The following is a 23,472-nucleotide window of genomic DNA, read 5'->3' as shown; positions in this document are numbered from 1 at the left end:
TTATATTGGAAGTGTTATGCTGAGGGCTAGACACATAATTTTAACTCACTCTCATCTAATCCTTAAACTAAAAGGAAATGTTAATTTTAATTTACAAATTAAATTTAAAAATTAAAATTAATAAAATAATAATAAAAATGAATTAAAATTATAAATTAAATAAATCAAATTAATTTATTAAAATAATAAATAAACTTTTACCAAATCGAATCTCCATGTCCGAATAAAATCAACAAAATAAAATAAGATTTGATTTTATAAAATTACACGTAACAAAACAATGACACGAAGATGGGAGGAAGGGGGTGGATGAGGAATTAAAATGAGGAAGGAAATCTTGAGAAAGGGAGGAGGAAAAGCGGAGAACAATTTTAACACAGAGATACAAACACTCTTGAGTCTTGATTGTACTGGAGTTTTTGGGCACGGGGGATCAGATTGCTTCGATTGCAAAGCATTTTGAGACTGAGTACCTAGGTTGTACCCAGTGTGGCAGGGTGGTTTTGGCCGTTTTGGTAATGTAGCCGGAACAAGAATTGCAGCAGAACAATTTGTAGTAGAGCTTCGCAGCAGAGAAGATAGCCGGAACAAGAATTGCAGCCGTAACAAGTATTGCAACAGAACAATTTGCAGTAGAGCTTCGCAGCAAAGCAGACATGTTGGTATTCATTAGATAAATTATTTAAATTCTGTGTTTAAATTAAATATTCTGGTATTTTAATTTAGGGCCCTTACAGGAGTTGACTTCTAAGTTCGAGATGAAGGACCTAGCTCTGATGCATTACTTCCTAGGCCCGGAGGTTTGGCAAAAGCCAGGCGAGATTTTCCTTTCTCAAGGAAAATGCATTTTGAAGTTGTTAGAGAGATGTGGGATGGTGGAATGTAAGTCTGTGTCTACTCCAATGGAACTCAACCTCAAGAAGCTATGTGGAAGTGTTGCTGGGCTCGAATTGGCAAACCCTTTCGAGTATAGACAACTTGTGGGAGCCATGATGTTCTTGGTAAACTCTCGACCAGACATATGCTTCGCTATGAATACATTGAGTCAATTTATGGTTGAGCCTCATCACATACATTGGATTGTTGCTAAGAATCTCTTGAGATATCGTTGTGGCACAGTCAACTATGGGCTGAGATACACTACCGAGAATTTGAGGCTACATGGATATTTTGATGTTGATTGGGCTGGTAATGTGATAGATAGAAAGAGTACATTAGGATGTTGCTTCTCATTGGGGTCTGCTTCAATTTCATGGATGAGCAAGAAGCAGAAATCAGTTGCTTTAAGCACTGTCGAGGCCGAATATATTGCTTCTAGTATGGTCTGTTGTGAAGATGTCTGGTTGAGGAAGCTCTTCAGTGAGCTATTTGAGGGCGTGTTGGATACCACCGTGGTCTATTGCGACAACCAGTATGGGATTCACCTTCAAGAGAATCCCGTGTTCCACGACCGCTCCAAGCATATTGACATCAGGTACCACTTTATCCGGGATATGGTACAATGGGGAGCAATAAGGTTCCAACACATCAGGATTGATGAATAAATTCCTGACATCACATCAGGAATTCCTCCTTTTGGGAGGACCAAAATCGACCTAAAGATCATCAAATTTGGACAAGGAAAATTATGTTTTTGAGGTCAAGCCCACATATGTGCAAATTGTCAAGGTCGACCACATCATCATGTAGGCTCATGAAGCTCAATGGACATGTCTCTTGACCCTCAACGACTTGTATAAATAAGAGAGACCTCAAACCTTATTTGGCATCATCACACAACATCATTTCTCTCTCCTCATCTAATTGGGTCGTACAAATTACAAGAGCAACTCTTCTTCTCTCACACATGGCTGAAAGAGGACGAATTACAGGGTCAAATTTCAAGATATGTTGCCAGGTTTGACCAGCGTTGACCAACGCCTTTTTGACCTCCTTTGATTGCGTTTTTTGTCCCAAAATTTCAGTTTTAGAAGGTTGCATTAATTGGAATAGGAACTAAGGTTTTCTAGGCTGACCGTAGGCTTCATCGCAGGACAAACGTTCAGATTTTGACGAAGTTTGACCATTGTTTTATTGGTCATTTTGGGTTGACTTTGACTAGCAAAGAAGGTCGAGTTTGACTGAGCTGCATTGTGGACTGTTTGCTGCTGTGTTGACCAGCATTGACTTTCTGTTTAGGGAATAATTTGACTGTTGTTGACTACAGATTTCACAAGGTTGTTTTGACTTTGATTTGGCAAGTCAATTTTTACTTTTGAACTCTCTCTCTGCTAAACATTTGATATAATAATAAGAATAATTGATCAAAAGGTTTTCCTGATCTTGGGTTTTTTTCTGGCATTCACCAAATCTTGGTGTTCTCTTGTCTTGGCTTGTCTTCTTCATTTATTGTTACTATCAATCTGATTAATGGTTAATGTGATTGCTATTGGAAATTAAATTTGAAATTGTCATTGGGCTATCTAAAGGACATTGAAGTAATTGTTGCAGGCATAGAACATACCATTGTTAACTAAAATTAACATTGGGTTCGGGCAATATTTAGCCTTAGGAGGAGCTGTGCACCCTTTTGGAAGTTAACATTAAGCCAATGAAGGTTGATCCAGGCCCTAAAGGACTTGATCTACAAGACCCAAGGTCCAAAAACTCAACGCCTAGCCTCTTTGAGGGAGCTGCTATCCCTAGAGGACTTTTTTGCTGTAGAAATTGAGGTTTTTCATAAGTATTTTCCATCTGAAGGTTTGGTAGGTAAAATTTGGTGGTTGAAATCAATTTTTGTGGCTCAAACTTCATTTATTTGCTTGACTAAGGGGAGTCGAAGGGTTTTGGAGGCCTATTAGGCCTAGCCATAGCCCCATCTGGGCCAAGAAGTCTAGTCACAACCTTTTTTGGATTGAAAATCACTTCACTACTCATTTTTGACACTAACAATTGGTGTCTGCAGGCTTAATCATAATTTTCTAAGGGTTTGAAGTAGTTTCTCATTGAATCTTTTCCATTGATCCATAGGGGTTTGAGTTTTCTTGGCTAATCATTGGTTTTGCAGGGCCACAACCCTCCTTGAAGAAGTTTTGTGGGCTAAATTTAGCCTTTAAGCCTAGCTGTAGGACTAGAAGGGCTTTTCTCACTAAACCACAAGGGTTTTTAGGGCTATTACCCCTAGCCACAGTCTTAAAGGGCCTCTAGACCCTAGCTGCTAGCTTGATTTATCATCAGAATTGATTCTAGGGCTAACAAATTTTGTTTGTAGGTGTCCTTGAAGGGTTTTATCACTTTTTTGGGTCTCAAGATTGATTTTGAAGGGCTTACACTTGACAAATCAGTCTCCTAAGCCTAGATGATAGCATAAGAGTCCTCATTTGCCCTAACCGTGGGGGATTGAGGGGCTGCTCCTTTGTTGTCAGACTAACATCTTGTGGTTGTAGGTGTTAGAGAGCATTCATTACATCTTTGAAGCTTATCCAAGCATCTTTGGTGCATCAACTTGGCATACTTTGAGACTAGGCTGCAAGGCCTCGAGGGTTTGGTCTCTCTCTCTCTCTCTCTCTATTTATTTTCACTCTTTCCTTGATTGTCATAAGTATTCAGATCTGAAGCTAATCATAACAGTGGCATAATTTCATAATAATCACTTTGAAAAGGCCTAAAAGCACTCCCTAATAAGCCTAAGAGCCTAAAATATTAACTCATACTAAGTAAAGGCTTATTCATCATTGTTATTGCCTTGTTTGCAAGCAATTTTGGGATTGTCTTCAAAATAATAAGTGGGCTGATCTGATTGGCATGAATTTCCATTGAGGTCTGTTGCATCATTGAATAATGGGGCATTGGCTAGCTAATTGTGTTTGTCTCTTTTTGGTCTTGAGGATAAGGTAACCCTTGCATCCTTCTCTTTGCATTCTTGCATCATTACATTGTGTCTCTCTTTCTAGCATCCACAGTTAATTAGATGCATTTGTTAGTCTCTTCTTGCATCATTTATCACTGTTACCAATCCCATTATTCCATTAGCGCTTATTGCTATTGTGCTTGAAGAACATTAAAACTTCCCTTGCTCCTAATTGTTTCATGGCGCAAATGTAAGAGAGTTATTTTAATTCATTAATAAGCATCTTGAATCATTGAGTAATTGGTACTGCTAATCTTGTTTCATTGAGATAAAGTGTTCTCTAAAGTGCTTCATTTATTTGTTTTTGTCATCTTGTAATCTTTTTTAAGGAGTAGCATTATGAGCACCTTGATTTCAAGTCCTTTATATTTGTTATCTCATTGGAGCAATTTGCATCTTCATCCTAAGTTAGAATTGCATATTTAAAATTTACCTCCAGGCATAAGCTTGGTTGTAAGAGAGATATGACCGCCTTCATTTAATTTGAGGAGTCTAGGCCCTCATTCATTAGAAATCTGCTCTGTTTTGGAACGCTGCTTTGATTGTGATATTGAACGAATTATTCTGGTCACATTGACCATCTTTGACCACAGATCTGAAGCTAGGGTTATTGCAGGTTGACTGTTGAGTTTGACCAAAGTGCAAGAAGACTCTTATATGTTTTGACTAGTTTTGACCAAGCAAGGAAGACTGAATATATTGCTGCTTTGACCAAAGTTTTCTGAGCACATTTGACTGTTGAGTTTGATTGATTAGGGTTGTTGACCGCAGTTGATTGAACTTTGATAGAGTTGAAAGTTAGAGGTTTGGTACCTAGACATGCTTTGAATTTTATGCTCATCATTGATTTGCTATGGGATTGTTGACTTGGATAGTTAAGGCTTTGACTTATTGTTGGATGTGCTTGTGTTGAAATATGTAACTAGGTTTGGTCTTCATAATGACATATGTAATCAAGATTTTATGTAGTGAGAAAAATAAATTATTATTCTTGATCTTGAGGCATGGGTTTCATGCTCACGAGAATTTATTTTTAGGTTAAGCTTCCGTTGATAGCATTGAGGGCTTGTCATTGAGTCCACAAGTCTAGGGAGTATTTGTCATGTATGAAAGATCCTTGGGCATGTTACATATTTTAAAGAAAAATTATTTGAGTCAAAAGCCAAGCCAAAGGACCCTCTAGGACCTTGTCATATTGCAATGAACAAGTCGGCCTAGAGTCAATTGCAAGTCGGCCTCAAATCATGGACAAGAGACCTATATAATGGAGCACTCAACCTCTTTCAAGGATACACTTCTCACACTTGAAACTCAATCACAAGGAGGAGTAAAGGTGCAAAGAAGAGAAGGACAAAGGAAAAGAAGAAAGGATCAATTTTTGAATTGTTTTGGGTTATTTTCTCTCCACACGTGCAAGGAAGCTAGGGCACATGCTTGTTGAAGAATCTAGGGCAATTAGGTGTAGAGTGATTCTTCGGGACTAGATAACAATTTGTGAAGTCTTTTTACTTTTCTTGTCTTTGTTAGCTTAATCTTCTTCTTCTCTTATTAATGCATGTGTGTGTACTTCATCAAACTGCTATCAAAACATAAAACAAGAACACAAGATATTGGCTCTCTGCCAGGGCCAAAACCTCTCTTCTCTTGAGAGGAAAACCCTTCAGTAAGTTTTCTCTTATTGAAGCTTCTTTCTTGATCAATGCCAAACCCTAGACCCTTGACTAGAAGATCCTCCAAGCACAAGTCAAGTCCTTCCTTTTCTCTGCACTATGTCTCCTCGACACTTTGTCCACCTTCTTCTGGCGCTTTGTTCCTGGTACTTCGTCCTCCTTCCGACTCTTGTTCTTCCTTCGACTGTTAGTAGTCCTTCTAGAAGAGATGCTCCTTCCTTCTCTTGATCAACTGAGTCCCTTCTTGATGTATAGTGGTAGGCTTAATGTGACAGCATTGCAACCCTAATTCGCACACATGTGAGAGTTCTTATTGATGTTATATGGCTCCTCTTTCCTTCACTTGAACTTCCTTCTTTGCTTGGATAGGAGGCCTAGTATGCCTAGTTTGTAGCTGGAATGATGAGAGATGAGAAACTTTGATGTTGCTGCTATAGTGACCACAGACAACCTTCCTTTTCCTCGCACGTGTGACTGCAATTCACCCTAAAACAATCCTTTATACTTCGGTTATATCTCCTCCTTCGCTGCACTAAAGACTCCTTTAAACTCGACTTTTCCACCTTTTATTTGACTTCACTTGCTCGCTAATTTCAAAGATGATTGTGTGGTATTTGGAGGAGTGGACAACCTCTATATATAGAGGACTGTCCCTCCTTTAGGCTGACTTGTAGGCCGACTTGACTTCCTTTGCTTCGATGGGAGCTTTTAATGGTGCCATTGCTTCTTTTGATGGTGTCTTTGCTAGGAGGAGACTTGACTTTGCTTGGAGGTGACTTCTTTGACTCTTATACATAATGTAACAGACCCTTAAGGTCTTCAACATAATTCTTTTGACTCTTTTACTCACGTATAGCACTTTAACATGTGCTAGACTATTGATCAGTGGTTGTCATTGATGTCAACCCAAGCAACACCAGGGGCTACCCCGATCTTGCATGGGCATTTTGACTTGACAACTTACTCTATTCTGAGTCAAGGATCTTCTAGATGGATTCTACTTGTCAAGATGTTTTCGTTGATATATGGCACACCAAGTAATTTTTCACGGTTTGAGAGATATTCATGTTTGAAGTTAGTAACCCCAGTTAGTGGGCTAAACCCCTATGGGGTTGTGGCATGACACTCATAATTGGTTGTGGTCATTGAATAGTCAATAATTAATAATTTTTTTTGCTCCTAAAATCCCTCCAACGTTCACTTGTTAAGGACCCTCTCAACTGAAGACATTCATATAAATAATGACCCTCATATCCTCCTCTAGTAGGGATTTTGTTGTAAGTTCATGTTACTTGTCTTGTCATAGTTGATAGAATGGTCTCTTTTTGTACTTAGAACTTGGTCCATCACAAGTCTAGGGTCTGTCATCAGTTTTTATTGTATATATCTTTAGGTCAGTTTTGGATATAGTCTTGCATAGAGTCTAGGCCTATATCAAGAGTGGGAGTCTTTGTCTACTGCTGCAACAAGTCAACAACAAAAGTGACAAACACACTTCAGGTACACATTGTAATTTTAATTTGTATTTATTCATTATTATGCACTTACATGTGTTTTGTAGGTAGAGGTAAGTTGAAGGGTGTTTTGTTTTGTTTTGGGATTGGTTTCGCTGGGAAAATTTTGCATGCAGGAAGAAGAAGATTCGAGTACAACTTCAAGCAAGAATTCAAGAGTAGAAGTATCAAATCAAAGGAAGCATTGTAGCGAGACATCCTTTGAAGACATGACAACCATGCATATATTGTGAAGAAGTGTCAAGACCAAGAGTCATCATTGTAAAGTTGTAAAAGAGTCATTTGTAAGTGTCATTATTGGAAGAGTCATTATTGTAAAAGAATCAATCTGCCTAGAGTCGAAAAGGCATTATTGGGAGGTATAGGAGTCTCTGTTGGGATGATGTCATGGTTGGTTTGCAGGTCATTGTGTGATTGGGTGTTCGGTCAAAATCATTGTAAATCATATTGTATCGTGGATCGTTGTCCCTGGTACGAGAATCGACACTCTTGTCTCATTTCAGTCATTATAGGGTGGCAAGGAGGTGCTACGTTGGTGCGTGACATCGCTTACAGGTTGGAGCCTGTGAACACTTCAGGGTGGTACGTTGGTCTAGGATGTTGGGGCATCCATTCAGTTGACTACTGAAGAAACTAAGGCGTTGGGGCGTCGTTCCAGTGGGAGCTGGAGAAGAATGCTTTTCTAGAATTCTAGGAAGTTGTTGCTTTCATTTCAGTTGGGGCTGAATGTTAAAGAATTTATTAGAAAAGCGTTCAATGGTTTTTGACCCGTAGGGGATTTTCCACCTATAATTCTTGTGTCCACTGTGTTCTTTTATTTACTGTTATTACTGCATAAACATTAATAATAATTGAAGATTAACTAATGCTCTGAAAGGATTTAAAAGTGCTAATTGCTAAGGAACACTGATTCACCCCCCCTCTCAGTAATTCCTCCATGACCCATGTCTTTCAGGAACCTTTCATAGGAGGAGATTCCTACCCTTTGATCATGCTTCTTAAGGTAGAATTGTGATCCATGTTACCTGCAAACATGCAACATGACTTTATAATAATTAATACAAGCATACATACCTCATTTACCGTTAGGTCATGTAGGCTTCTTTCAACAATTTCCTTGATTGAAAAGAGCTTCAATCCCTTGATCTGCTTCATATGTCATCATTTTCATTCCATGAATTCCACATGTTGGAGTTCCTGATGAAACACTTGCTTCCACTCTAGATGGGTTAATCCTCTGATGAGGATTCCATTAGAGAATCTCGAGGATCTTGCATATCCCTACCCAACAGTTATTTCCTTTTATCTTGATGTATGATGAGACTTGTCTTGGATGACTTCTTCCCTTTCTTAACTTTCCAATGAGGTTCTCAAGAGCTATGACTTTCATAGTTGACTATGAGACGTCCTTCGTGTTTCCTATAGTGATGTTACGAGCTCTTACTTCTAATGCTTTTCCTCTTTCTTGGACTTCCTTCTTTTAACTTTCTCCACTTCTTCGGTGAAATGGACTTCTTCTCCATCTTTCTTGTTATTGCCCTTCTTGAATTTAGGACAATTTTTTCTATTCTTCTTTCCTTTCAAGAAAATGTCTAAATCCTTTCATTTGATCCTTCAACACTTTTGCCCTCAACCTTTATTCTTCTATCTTGCATAGAAGCCACAAGTTGTTGAATGGGATAACCTTCTTATCCTCATAGACATTTGATACCTTTTCATTAGTTAGTTGTATGAGGATTATTTCATCCCAGATCTTGCAATTGAGATCTTATGAAGATAACCTTTTATTCTTTGATACCTTGAATTTGTGTAGATCAGATCTAAGTGATGTGACCTTCTTTATCACATCTTCATAGAATAGTTCTACCAGCGTATCATATATATCGCTTTGATGTCTCCAATACTATTATATGAGGGGACCTTTCATGAGAATCCTTTTCCATGTATTAAGAGGAGACCTTTTCATAGATATGTTCAATGCCTTCACTATCTTCAAGGACTATGTCTATCCTCCTTTTTCATGCAAGGAATTTCGATGACCCAACCAACTTATAGATCTCCTTGCAAAACGAAGTCATTTTACCAAATTTGATTATAGAATAAATGATACTTACTTGATAAGTGAAGATGAAATCTTCATTTGGATCACTTTGATGGTGGTTCAGGAAGATGTATTAGTGCTCCTTTTGGATGATCTTGCAAATGAAAAACCTTTCTTCAATAAAGGAGATTGCTCTTTTTATGATGTCAACATCTTTAGATCTAGCTTCCTTTTGTTGATGTAGATTGATGAGAATGTTTTGATGCTTCCTCAAATGATCTTCTTCAAGGATAAGGAGGGGATCCTTGCTACAATGATGGGGAGCTTGCCTTATAACTTTTGAAGATGATGATAATGCCTTCTAGCGTTCTTTGTCTTCAAGATAGTTCAACTTCTCGGAGGAGAATGAGTGCAGATAATAAATGCTTCTCGGGTCTCCATGATGATGTGATCTAGATATGTTTCTCTGTAGATCTCTTCATCTTTATGAGGGTCTTTGCGGTCTTTTTGTTAAGACTATAGGATCCAACACTCTTGCTGGTGTAGACTTCTAGTTGCCTTGATTTGTAGATCTATTTGCCTTCAGTAGAAACCATGCTTTGGCCTTGATTAATAATCCCAAGACTTCTTCTTGTTTGATCTAGGGTTTGATTCTTCAATGTAGATCTTCGAACTTTCGCTTTGATATTCTTTGACTTGTTTTGATGCCATTCTTGAGATTCGATCTCTTAAGTGTCCCTTGATGATATGCCCTGTTGAGAAATCTAGCTCCGATACCATGTTGAGAAATCTAGGACGTTAGCATTAGGTGATTTCTCTTCTTTTAGTGACTGCTTTTTACTTCGTTAGATTAGGATCTTCTTCTTGCTAGATTATTAGTGTTCTTCTTCATCAAATAGTAGTCAATGCATGAACATAAATAGACAAGAGACACAACATGTAGGCTATGAGCCAGGGCCAAAGCTTCTCACTCTTTGAGAAGAAAACCCGGACAAATTCTTCTTATAGAGATTCCAATTGACAAATACCAAGACCAAGACCAAGACCCTTGACCTAGTAGCCTCTCCAGGATCAAGATATGAGTCCTTTTGACAATCACTCTCCTTTTGTTTCAACCTTCTTATCATCATTGAGATCTTCATCACTGCCTTGATACCAAGATCTTCATTATTGTATTGAATTCACTGATTCCTTCACCGAGCCCTTTTCTCTTAGATGGAAACTCAACACATTAGTGTCATCAATGAACTATGTTTGCAATGAACTGTTGTATCAATACTGTCTTTCTGCACTTGATGTGTCAACGAGACAGAGAGACTCTTCTCCGGGCTTATCTCTGTCAGCTTGTACCTTTGACCGAAGCCTTTTACTGAGACAATCTTCTGCATTCCATCCGAACTGTTGATCAAGGAGATCTGAACTAGTCACTATGCTCATCCACCCGCAATTCAGAGGGATTTGAATTCCGTTAACTATGATTTTATCTAAACTGTTCACTGTACTGTCTTGTCGTATCTATCCACCCAAAACAGAGATGCGAACTTGCTCGATGACTGTAATCGATGTCTGAACTTATCACTGTTACATCCATCTGAAAATCTCGAAAGTATGTGTGAGTTCTGGACCGTCCTAATACGAGGACCCTTCACGCCTATTTATAGCTTTTTGTACATATAGATAAGCCGACATATCATTTCGAATAGTTGTGTCTTCATATGGTGAGCCAACATGAGTTCCTTTATTCATCTTGAGGTCAACATAGGAAGCGAAGGACTGTGCTTGTCTTTTGGAGGGCTTCTAGACACCTTTATAGACTTATACATTTGACACATGCCCAAGAAGGGCTCTTCATACATGACATTAACTCTATGACAATTCCTAAGGGCTCACAATGGGAGCCATATAAAATAAAATCCTCATGAAACCCATGAAGCAAGCCTTACAATAATAATTTTATTTTCTTTCTTTACATCATTTACAAAAGTCACAATTATATGTCATTATGAAGACCGAACCTAGTTACATTTTACAACAATAATCCCTTTTTTGCAAAGAGCAATGTTATGGGTTCCTTCTGGGTGCTTGAATGGTTCAATTTGATGAAAAATTGGGCAACACCTCCCCTTGTATTTTCACAGACCTGCAAAAAACCAGCAAACAAAAATTGTGAAAAATGCCCCAAAATGCTTTGGGAACACCTGCAAATGTTGGTAGAAAATATAAATTTTTTTCCTAGTGAAAATATTGAAGGAAGGTGACAATTTTTTACTCTAAACATTTAAGAAAAAGCCATGATACCCTGACCTTTCTGCTGATATTTTTCTTTAAGTGCAATAGATACAAGCACAATATTTGTGCACTATTATTAATTACTTCAAATGATAGAGATCTTCTTTTAGCAATTACAGTTTATCATTAAGCAATTACACCTCAAAAATTCAACCATAAACTGTAAAGACAGTAGAGATCACAATGCACAAAAGAGAACAGAAGATTGACACTGGGAAAACTCACTTCGGGGAAAAAAGCAACAACCTTTTCTTTATAGAAATTCTTCAGTTCAACAAGAGATACATCTAAGGCGGCTAGTCAACTATGACATCAACAAGATCAACAAGGTATGGTCAAACCTAGTCTCTAGACCTCAAGACGAGTTAAACCAAGTCAAACTTCTTCCCTTCAAAATTTCAGCCTTCTCAGATTTGCCCAAAATTGTGGTCTGCCTAGAATATGCTGCCTAGGAACTGCCCAAAATTTTGACCTATCTAGAAAACTGCCTAGAAAATGTCACACTTGTGAAAATGAGAGAGAGAGAGAGATTTCGTCGTTCTTCTACTTGTTGTCCTTCGCTTGGATGCCCAAAACTTGTCTTTCTTGTGTGATGGTAGAATGGTGCTATTGTGGAGGAGGTCAAATGCCTTTATATAGTGATTTGCCTATCCAGAATGGGTGTGTCTCTTCACTGGGCCGACTTGGTTGGAGGGAGGGACGACTTGACTAACTTGGAGGCAAAAATTCAAATTTCAAATGTCGAAAATTTCCCTTTTAAATCCATCATTAAGAGTATGCCTTAGAGAAATTATTTCAAGGACTAAATAATCAAATTGACATGAAGAACATGTCTTACAGATTCTTTTTACATTATAAGAGCGATAATATAATTATAAAGATCGACCATATCTACAAAATTCAACACTTTCTTAGCTGGTTTTTCGCTGTTGCTAGGACAACAACAAAATTAACATTTAGTATACTAGATTTGACAATAAAATTTCATAAAAGTGAATCAAGAATTTTGAGATTTTTTTTAGTGTTTATGAGTAAGAAGAGAAGAGAGAAATATTGGAGTGGAATCCTCGAGCAATTGGAAAAGAGACTTGGTGCTTGGTGGAAATATAACTTCTTTTGTGTTGAAGAAGAATGGACACTCACTAAGGATGATCCGATCCTTCAAGCTTTAGGCACCTACAACATCATAGGATCTCACCAAGAGATTAGTTAAAATAGGGAAGTCTTGCACATTGAAATTGGATAAACATGACAATCAAGACTAGAAGCACATGTGATTTTCAATTCCGAGTATACAAGACAGCAAGAAGACAAACAAACAATTAGGTTTTTTTATCCCCTCTTATGGGGAACAATGCCCCTAGAAAAGGCCTACTATAACAAATAATTTTAAGGTAAATGTGATATAAACAATTATACCTCACATGAGATTCAATCCATCACTCAAAGATCAACACACCATGTAGCCTCCAAAGCCTTTTTATTTCAAAATGATAGAGAAATTACAATAGCAACAAAGCTTCCCCAATTGTTCCAACCCTTCCACACTAGTTTGCAATAGATGAAGGACCTTTAATTTATAGAGAGGAGGGAAGAGATCCCAATGAGAAGTGTGTGGATCCCAAGGAGGGGTGAGAATCCCAAAGAGACACATGAGTCCTCAAGTGGGCATTCATATCAATGAGAGAGATGCGAGTTCATGGGAGGAGTGCAAGTCAATAAAGGAATGTGTCCCCATTCAAGGAGTGAACTTGTACAATTCTCTACTTAACTCATCATCCACTCGACCTCTTAAATCATGAGCCTACTTGTGACTCTCAGTGAGACTCAACTCGTCCCCTAGCTCATCTGCCTCAAATCAACCTCATGACTTGGCCTCCATCTCGTCACTTAACTCGCTCATGAGTGGTTACTCAACTTCTGTTTAGTGGTTGAGACCCTTAGTTTGACTAGAGACAAGGAGAGACATATTTCCTTTTATTCAATATCTTTATTTTTTTGGCCTTTTTTCTCACCTTTTAAGTAAAAGTGGTTTTGACAAGGCAAATTCAATATTTTCTACCCAAAATGGGGTACTAAGGTAATGGTGGTATGCCATACTAAACTTCTTAGCACCACTTTTTTATTTCTTACATAAATTTTAATTAAAATTTCCCATTCTACAAGAATTTTTTAGTTATTAAAAAATCCTATTAAAACCTAATGCAATTTCGCAAGACTCAATATAATGGCTAGCATGGTAATATACATCCCTAAACTTAGAAAACACCTTTGGGGCCTAGCTACTAAGACACTCCAGTTTTGGGGGATGTATCATGTGAGTGAAAAAACTCAATTAATTATTTATATAAGTTCATGCTAGTAACATTTTACTATTCCCCCATGGGGTACGAAAATTGCATAGAGAAAGAAGAGATAAGAAGAAGGGGTGAAATTTCCCTGTAGGACTTTTGGACTTGAAATTTTGACCAGTGCCTTGTCCAACTTTGATGTTTCTTTTCCTTTATTTGCTAGGTACATCTTGCAGGTAACATAGGTAATGGAGAGTTTTAGATTCTTAAACTTTGTTAAGTAGGTGTAATCATGTATAAAATTTCACTCGACTAGTAAAGAAAAGATTCACTTAGCTGTTTAGAGGAACAAGAGGACTAAGCCGAGGATGTTGAAGTTCCCATCCTTCTATATCATAATGGCGGAAGCTTTGTTCTAGATTTTAGAGAAGGCTTATCATGTTGGTAGTCTGCTAGGTGAACAAAGTTCGTATACGCTATAGACTACTTCAGAAGATTTGAAATATATAAACGTCCATGATAGTACAATTATTAGAAGAATATTTGAATACAAGTGAGATGATTGAGTTACAAATGATGGTCTGCTTTATATACCTAGGAAATTAACCTTTCATGAATGGTCATGTACTTAGAGACATCCCTCTTGATTAACTAATTACTATTTAATTAACTATTCCTTATTATTATTATATTTATATTTTATTCATAACATTGCCTTCCTCCTCAAAAAGCTTTGTCCTCAAATCTTAATGTTGACAAGGCGTATCATCTGTTTCTTTTTCTTTTAATCTTTTTGCATCTTTCAGAGCCCTTAGAATTGTTGGAGTTGTCATCTCTGTTGATAAAAGATGATAAAATCTTTTAAGAGATAAACAAAACTGTTGCAATGAGAAAGGATTTGACCATCCTTAATCAATCTTCTGTGGAATCTTGCGGTTACTCAAAGCTTGAGATGGATTTTGATCACAAGATTGAATTATGGTGACATCGACGTTCTTGGGAACATAAGTTACTTGTTTCTGGTTGAGATATCTTCTTTTATAATTTGGATGGCGATAAGGTGTTCTTGTGATGTGATCTCTTAATTTGTTTGTGGTAGTTTCGTGGTTTATTGAAGGAATCTGATTTTTTCATGTACCAAAGTTGCTTAATTAATTGCGAAACACCGAAATATTCACTTGAAATTTCCATTGCTTGAACTGCAACTTCTGAGTACATCTTCACTTGAAATGGTTTATCCTCTTCTTGGATTGTGATATTGACTAGATCAGTGTTCGTTCCCTTATCTTCAACTTGCACTATTACGACTAGGTATTTTGATACTTCTTCTTGCGTAAGTTGTTCTAATTTGTCTTTTAGCGACTTTTTGTCACTTTTAGGGTTCTTATTTGCGTAAGAATGTTTTGATTATGATTCCTTAGACATGAAAGTTTTTTCTTTTATGAATTGTTGACTTTAGCCTTAATATCCTTCTCTTCATCTTTTCAACTTTTGATTTGTTTTAATAAATTTTTATTAAGGTTCTTTGAACGTAAATTTTCCTCTTCTTGTTTGGATAGATGCTTCTTGAGTTATTTCTTTGTGACCTTAGTCTTCTTGACTTGTGCAATTAATTTTTCAATGTGGTCCTTGAGGCGAGAAATTTCTTTGTCCTTTTCCATTACTTCTTTGTAATGCATATCCGCAAGATCTTCATATTCCTGTTGTAATGCTTTTTTGTTTTGCCGAAGTTTGGTTATTTTGTCTTTCTCTTGATCTTCCAACTGCACTTTCTCGGTACACTGGATTACATCGTTTTGTAGGAGTGATGATGAGTGTTCCACTTGCAATTTGGATTCCATTTTTTTTGTTTCCTTATTAAAATCTGCATGTTGTCTCTTAAATATTGTCATTAATTGTTCTATATCTCTTGCGATTGATTGTTTTTGTGCATCACTTAGAGATTCGACTAAGGTAAAAGTTTTGTAACATTTTCTGCAAACCACATTTTTATTTCGGAATGACTCTTGACAATTAGAATATCCCTTTGAACAAAAAATGAACATTTTGAAAAAAAACCACTGCTTCTTGTGGATGCCATCTTTTTGTTTTTTCTTCACTTTTGTCTTTTAGTGAGTATTTGGCCACATGAATTTTTAGTCACCCTAATAATAACCCTTCAAAACTTTAATAATAAATCTGTAATAATTCCTTCTCCTTTAAAAAACTTCAATTTACTTTTCACCTTTTATTTTTAATAATACTTGCTCTTTTATTTCCTAATATTAAATTACTCAAAGCCTTTATAAATAAGCTCAATACTCTTATCTCTTTTAGCGGAACCTTTCTTCATTTTTTTTTTGGTAGGTAAGCACCCACGAGGATTTGAACCAGTGACCTATCACAAGGAGTGCCTTAACAGTGCACCCATTCACCGTTAATCCGAAGCCCCGTGGGCCTAACCTTTCCTCATATTTCAAAAAAAGCCCCTTTTTTATTATAATAGTTTTTCCTTGCTTATTATTACTTTCCTCTTTATAATATAGGTTTATTTTTTAAATGTTGAGCATGAGCTTTGGTGATTTGCCAAAGAAACACTTGTATACTTGTACCCTTAATTCCCCTTAATTCGCTATTTGTTTTATTATTGAAAGGTCGCGTTGGTTATTGGCGGCAGAATAACTTTAGAAACTAATAATGGCTTTGCTCCTAAGCATTTCAAACCACAACCTCTTTTTTACCCGAAATTGTATCGACCCTGCAATTGTTCGATGACTATTAGTGACAGGTTTCGAGTGCAACGATACAAATAAAGATGAGTGGTAGGCAAAATGGTGATATGGCACGAATTGGTTGTATTGATCAAAAGGATGGTTAATTGGAGCAAAATTATGCCAACAACAAGTAGCGAAGATGGTACAGTATTGCAACAACCCATACGACGATTGGACGAATGTTGTATCACAATAGTTGGATGTGGTTGGTAGCAAGGGATAACACTGCGGTGGTGGCAGTTGCTGGGATAGTCAGCAATAATATGCCAACAACGAGCAACAAAGATGGTACAATATGGTGGTCACTGGAATCATACAAGCGGGGTATGTTAGGCGGTGGTTGCAAGTGGAATCGACTGGGTGGTTGTGCAGTGATTCAATGTTTGTTGTGTTGCGTTAGGGGTTGGGACTGGATTGGACGACTTCTGCTGTGGCGGTTGCATACGACGATGTTTGGGCATTGCATCACAAGTGGCGTTGAAGGTTATGGCTGGTGGAGCAATTAAGAAAGGCTGGATGATAATAGTGGAATCCTACGGGTTTGTGCACGACGAGTCTGTCAACAATGGACAGAGGTTTAACATGATGTTAGGACAACGAAATTGGATAGGCGGAAGGTGTCGGGCACCAAACGACACGGTGAGTCAAGAGGTGGACGAATAGGTTGTCGTGTGGAACGTTAATGGCAGCAACGGATGTAGCTAGGAGGCAACAACAGTAGTCGGAGGCTTGATTTGCAACGGTCTCTTGGTAATAATTTTTTTGTAATATAATGTTTTTATTTTTTTATTTTTTTTTAATTATCTTTGGCTCTTTTTTTCTATAATTTTCTTTTTAATATATATATATATATATATATATATATATATATATATATAGAGAGAGAGAGAGAGAGAGAGAGAGAGAGAGAGAGAGAGAGACTCTTTTTTTAATTTGATTTTTTTTTACCTATATTTTTTCCAATATATAGACTTCTTATTTTTTTTTTCTTTTGTCTCCTGTTTTTTAAATATGTATCTTTTTTTAATGAATATATATAACTTTTATGTTTTTATTTTATTTTATTTTTCCGTTTCTATTAATGGCCCAAGGCCTAATGGCGAAATTGGAGAACCTCAAAAAGCTCATAGCAAAACGCTTTAACGACAACAAAGTTGACGAATTTCGACGACCAAAGACCTAGATTGGAGAACATGGCTCTTGTGCATCAGTTGAGTAGCCAGAGGATCAGACACTTTGATACCAATGTAACGAACAAGGTTCGTATGCTCAGAGGAATGCTTTGATATCAATGTAAGGAACAAAATTCGTATACTCAGAGGAATGCTCTGATACCAATGTAACAAACAAAGTTCGTATACGCAACAGAGTACTTCAGAAGATCTGAAATATATAGACAACCATGATAGGACAATAATATATTATAGAATAATATTTGAATACAAGTGAAATCACTGAGTTACAAATGAAGGTCTGCTTTATACACCTAGGTAGGTACCCTTTCATGAATGGTCATGTCCTTAGGCACATGTCTCTTGATTAACTAATTACTATTTAATTAACTATTCCTTATTATTATTATATTTATATTTTATTCATAACAACACCTTTGGGGCCTAGTTATTAAGACACACTCCAGTGTTGGAGGATGTATCATATGAGTGAAAAAACTCAATTAATTATTTTTGTAAGTTCATAATTCTAGTAACATTTTTTACTATTCCCCCATGGGGTACAAAAATTGAATAGAGAAAGAAGAGAGAAGAAGGGGCGAAATTTCCTTGTAGGACTTTTGGACTTGAAGTTTTGGCCTGTGCCTTGTCCAACTTTGATGTTTCTCTTCCTTTATTTGCTAGGCACATTTGGCAAGTAACAAAGGTAATGGAGAGTTTTAGTTCTTAAACATTGTTAAATAGGTGTAACATGTATAAACTTTCACTCGACTAGTAAAGAAAATATTCGCTTAGTTGTTTAGAGGAACAAGAGGACTAAGCCGGGGATGTTGAAGTTCCCATCCTTCTATATCATAAGAGCGGAAGCCTTGCTCTAGATTTTAGAGAAGGCTTATCATGTTGGTATTCGGCTAGGTGTTCATATAGTCCAAGGGGTAAAGCACATTAATCGTGCTTAATTCGAAAGTGGTGCAATCCTCGGTGTGCCATATCTAAACATTGCTAGGAGATTAAAATATAATGTGGCATACCCAAATGCTTTCCTTGGCCATAAGGACATTGCAAATGAAATTTCTTTCTTCATTTTTATTTAGATTTACCAATTGCGAGTTCCTTTTATGCCTTCACAATGTCATAACATAATTGGCATGCAATAACGATAGTGTAATGAACATCACACACACTTGCAATAGAATTAAACATTCGTGCACACAAATTGTCATTAATTGATTTAACTAAATGCACGACTTAGAGGAGATTAATCAATTTCATTCAAATAACCATTCCATAAACATAATTCATTCATTTCAAAATTGAATTTGTGTAAGCAATGGCATCTGACATAATAGAAATAACTATTCCACATAGAGATATATATGACCACATATTTGTAAATAAATGCAGGTCCACCAAATTGGTTACTAGTGACTGATTCTTTTCCTAACCATAGGAATCAATTATGGATTCCATCCCAAAGCTAGGCCATGTTACTACTCGGGCTTAGGAAGTTTCTACTAGGCTATGATCTCATTGAACCCAACCCTCAATGCTTAAGAAGTCAAATGATCTGGACATCTACCATCACAGTCATGAAGAAAATTTTATAGGCATCTTACCCATTCCTTCACTTCTCAACAATGCCTCAAGAATAAGTCTTCCCTTCTCTGCTCAAAGCACATTGCAAATGAAATTTCTTTCTTCCTTTTTATTTAAATTTCCCAATTGCGAGTTCGTTTTATGTCCTCACAATGTCATAACATAATTAGCATGCAATAACAATAGTGTATTGAACAGCTCACACACTTGCAATAGAATTAAACAATTGTGCACACAAATTGTCATTAATTGATTTAACCAAATGCATGACTTGTAGGAGATTAATCAATCTCATTCAAATAACCATTCCATAAACATAATTCATTCATTTCAAAATTGAATTTGTGTTAGCATGACATAATAGAAATAACTATTCCACATAGAGATATATATGATCACATATTTGTAAATAAATGCAGGTCCACCAAATTGGTTACTAATGACTGATTCTTTGCCTAGCCATAGGAATCAATTATGGATTCCATCCCAAAGCTAGGCAATGATACTACTCGGGCTAAGGATGTTGCTATTAGGCTATGATCTCGTTGAACCCAACCTTCAATGCTGAAGAAGTCAAATGATCTGGACATCTACCATCAAAGTCATCAAGAAAATTTTCTAAGCATTACTGATTCGTTCACTTCTCAACAATGTCTCAAGAATAAGTCTTCCCTTCTCTGCTCAAAGCCCCTCAAAAATCTGCTACCCCTCCAGTTCACTATTGTGTGTATAAATAATTTGTTCCACTGAATGTGTATTGGGGATCCTTGAGTAGAAAGAGCATTGTCTGAATTAATTGCAATTCTTGGCACAAATATAGGGTTGCAGATTTGCACTTTTATTCAACTATTCTGCACATTTCAGCTGGACATTTCGGCCACGGGTCTCCCTTGAGAAACAACCCATTTCCTCTCTTATAGTAAACAATCAATTTTGAACTTATTATATCCTCACACTAACCAAAATCTCATGGGATTCTCTTCCAATTTGCATGAATTCCAGCAATAGTTTCACATGGATTACTCCATAACTAGCTAGAGTGAAATACTCTTGGAATGAGTGGATAGAATAATGAATGAACTCACCGAGGAGTTTGCACATGGTATACTCCCCCTTGCGTGAAGAGTACAGCATGGGGAAACACTAGAAGTACAACTCGATTCAAAGGTGGATGGGGAAGCTTTGTAAGAAATCACGGGCCTATACGTTAGTACTTCTCAAAGGACAAGTGTCTGGGACAAATCACCCATGTAGCCCCTTTTCTGTTCCCCTCTTGTGGTATCTGTGAGATTTAGATACACACGCTTGGACAAGAATACAAATCAGTGAGAAAAGAGTGGTTTGATACATTCATTAGATATTGCACCGTTTCATTACATAGTAGGAGAGAGGGTGAGTATGTTACGTAACTCCTAGAGACCTAACTATTAACAATTACATTAGTGACTACATTAAATGCCTCATTATTACATCACTTTATTAGCGAGCATTTATTATTTGAATAAGTACTAAATTCAAAAAATGACCACTATTTCCAGCATCCTCCCATAATTGTTATTTTAGATGCTTGTTCGAAAATATAAAATCTCAAAGGTTAAGGACAAGCAAGATGTTTGCAATCTACAAGATAAGATCTTCAAAACATTAAAACAATTAAATTTTACACGATGGGATTGGTTTTATAAAGCATTAATGAAGGGAATTTTAATTATTAAATATGATTTCTAATATCTAAAGGTGCCAGCCATGATCGGTCAAAGGTAGGCAGGGAGTGTTCTAATTGTTATATATGATTTCTAATATCTATAGGTGACAGCCGTGACTAGGTCAGGGGCAAGTGGCCACAGTGGTGTTTAGTGATCTCTATTTTCAAGTTAATAAAGCCGCTGCAGTCTGCACATGCCACCTGTTGCCAGAGATATATACGATATGATTGAGGAACCAAGAACTGGAAAACAGGTTGCTGATTTTCATAACCAAAACTTGAACGAATTGGAATTTTTTGGTTAGGTTTGCTAAATTTTGAACCTTAAGGTTAAAATTTGGTGAACCCTTTGACTTAGGTGTGTGCTCTAAGGGGTTTCTTTGTTTTGCTTTTCTTTCTTGAGTGGATGTTATTATTTGTGATGAAATCACATATGCGTCATTTTGGCATGAGATTAGACTAGTGACATTGTTGGACACATGTTCTCTAATTTTGTTTATGATCTTTAGGAATTTGAGTAGCCTGTATTTTTTGATTAGTTGTTGATACATGTATATTTAGATAATTTGTTTTCACTCTGAAATTTGATGCAATGAATGTGTGCAGATGCAGGGTTTATGGAAAATCAAGAATGAAAATATGGCTAAGTTGTGTGCAGAGGCAGTGCGGCTCAAAACCAAGTTTAAGGAGTTCTACATCGGACATATTGACAGGGTAATGGGCATTCTTTTTAGCTGCTTCTTCAGTTTAAGTTAAGCAGTGCCTTTGTGGACGTGGTGGAAAGCTGAAACAATGAATACAATTTTGTGTACTTTCTCGTGGGGGTAGTTTTGTTCTTTTAATATCATCTATATATATTTAAAACAAACTTAATGCAATTGTTGATTGAACAAGTCAAAGTTATAGAGGCTGAAATCAGCCCATTCTAACAAATAATAAAGGTGCAGGATTATTGAAGATCCTTTTTATGAATGTAAAAATAGTTATTGCACTAATATTTGGCATTGAAAATATCGAATTTCAATTGGCTGAATTTTAAAATTCAGGCACAGCCAGAGTGATAAGCGTCTGGGCAACTGAGATATGATTATAAGGACAAACAATTTCTGTGGTTTGCTTGTCAATGTAACTATACATGTAATCTCAAGGTGGCCTTATGCTTTCTTCTCCTTCATCATAGGCTGATACGAGTTGTCTTTTTCACATTTCTATATAACAGGAATTCAATTCTGATGCTGATGCTCTGGCGAATGCTGCTATTAGTCTTCAAGGTATTTGTCAAACATTTTCGTTAACCGTCTCGACATTTTGTTTTGTCAACACTCCAGCTATTACAGTCACTTCTATGGAACCAACTCAATAAATTAATGTCTATCTGCATGCAGAGGGTGAATTGCTTTCAAGTAAGCTTGATGAGTCCTGTGTGGCTTCAGTAAATTTCCAGACTTAAAAGTTTGTGCAGACAACATGATGTCCCGATGCTCAACATGGGTGCCAGTTTTGGGTTTCATCAATAACGACTGGGAAAGAAACAAAAGTTTGTGCAGAGAATAGATGGTGTGTCAACATGGATGCCAATTTTGGATTTTATCGATAACTACTGCAGCAGCAACATACCCAGTATCAATAGACTTCAGAAAATATTCATTCCAGTCAGGAAGCTACAGCCTTGTGAAGCATCAGCGGTTCTGGTGATTTGAGTTATGTTGTGAATATGTTCGACAAGGAGATTTCCACTATCTGGTGACTGTCTGCTGTTTTCATCCATTTTTTCTCATGAATGAAAAACTCTCCCAGCTCAATCATCAAGATCAATCAAGAGAAGCTGTGAAGTGATAAGTTTCCAAGGAAATTTATACTTTTCTCATGGAGTTGAGGTATAGAGATGGCATGCCATCAGATTCCAGGTATTTGTGAGCAACCATAACTCAGCTTAGTGTAAGGGAATCTGGTTTTTGTACTCATTTTCCTTAAGAAAAAACAGGGATTTTACTGTAGTCAATACTAGGACTGTGGCTTTACATTTGTGGTTGTTTTACTTTCAGCTGTCATATCAGGAATACCAATATTTTTTGACCTCGATCACTAAAGCCATTATTTCTCTGTTATGCTCTTAAATGAGCATACACAGGCTTAAATAACTTGGTGGTTCAATTTTGAATATACAATATTCAGGTTCGTCTTTGGAGATTAATTAATGACTGGATCCTTGGTGCAGGTATCTTAGTTCAATTGATCGTCGATCATCAAATTTTGTCTATCTCTGTTCAATTGATCGGTGATCATCAAATATTGTGATATTGTGCTCCTTGAGGTGAAATACAAATCCTTACTTTAGACATTCTGCAGTAATGTAAGAAGTTAGTGTTAAGAAACAACCGTCTGCAATCAACAGACCACATCAATGCCATTCTATTATTGAAATAGAAAACGCATGCCCTATATCATGATCTTGTTTGTTTTGAAACCCAGCTTTCTAAATTTGCCTAAACATGTTATGTAAATTAATTATTTAGTGTAATTAGATGAAAGGGCAGAATCATAAGATCATG

At 36.8% G+C, this 23,472-nt stretch overlaps 1 protein-coding gene across 8 annotated transcripts in view; it reads left to right on the top strand.

Annotated features, from left to right (window-relative positions):
• Nucleotides 1-23,098, top strand: part of LOC149175906 (uncharacterized) — a 193,652-nt gene extending 170,554 nt beyond the window's left edge. For 7 of the 8 annotated variants that reach the window (XM_089419788.1, XM_089419783.1, XM_089419787.1 and 4 more), the window contains 3 exons: nucleotides 21,527-21,634; nucleotides 22,140-22,191; nucleotides 22,306-23,098. In XM_089419788.1, the coding sequence (XP_089275914.1) occupies nucleotides 21,527-21,634; nucleotides 22,140-22,191; nucleotides 22,306-22,370 (225 nt within the window). In that variant the 3' untranslated portion in view covers nucleotides 22,371-23,098. The remainder of the gene's footprint in view (nucleotides 1-21,526; nucleotides 21,635-22,139; nucleotides 22,192-22,305) is intronic. The other variant, XM_089419784.1, reaches the window with a different exon arrangement.
• Nucleotides 23,099-23,472: the final 374 nt, after the last annotated feature.

The sequence above is a fragment of the Pinus tabuliformis genome, chromosome 4_1 (assembly GCF_031772625.1).
Source record: "Pinus tabuliformis cultivar Carrire ecotype Pingquan chromosome 4_1, CPIR1, whole genome shotgun sequence".
NCBI lineage: Eukaryota > Viridiplantae > Streptophyta > Pinopsida > Pinales > Pinaceae > Pinus > Pinus tabuliformis.
The sequence above is the reverse complement of the archived record's forward strand: the minus strand, read 5'-3'. Positions and strand labels throughout refer to the sequence as shown.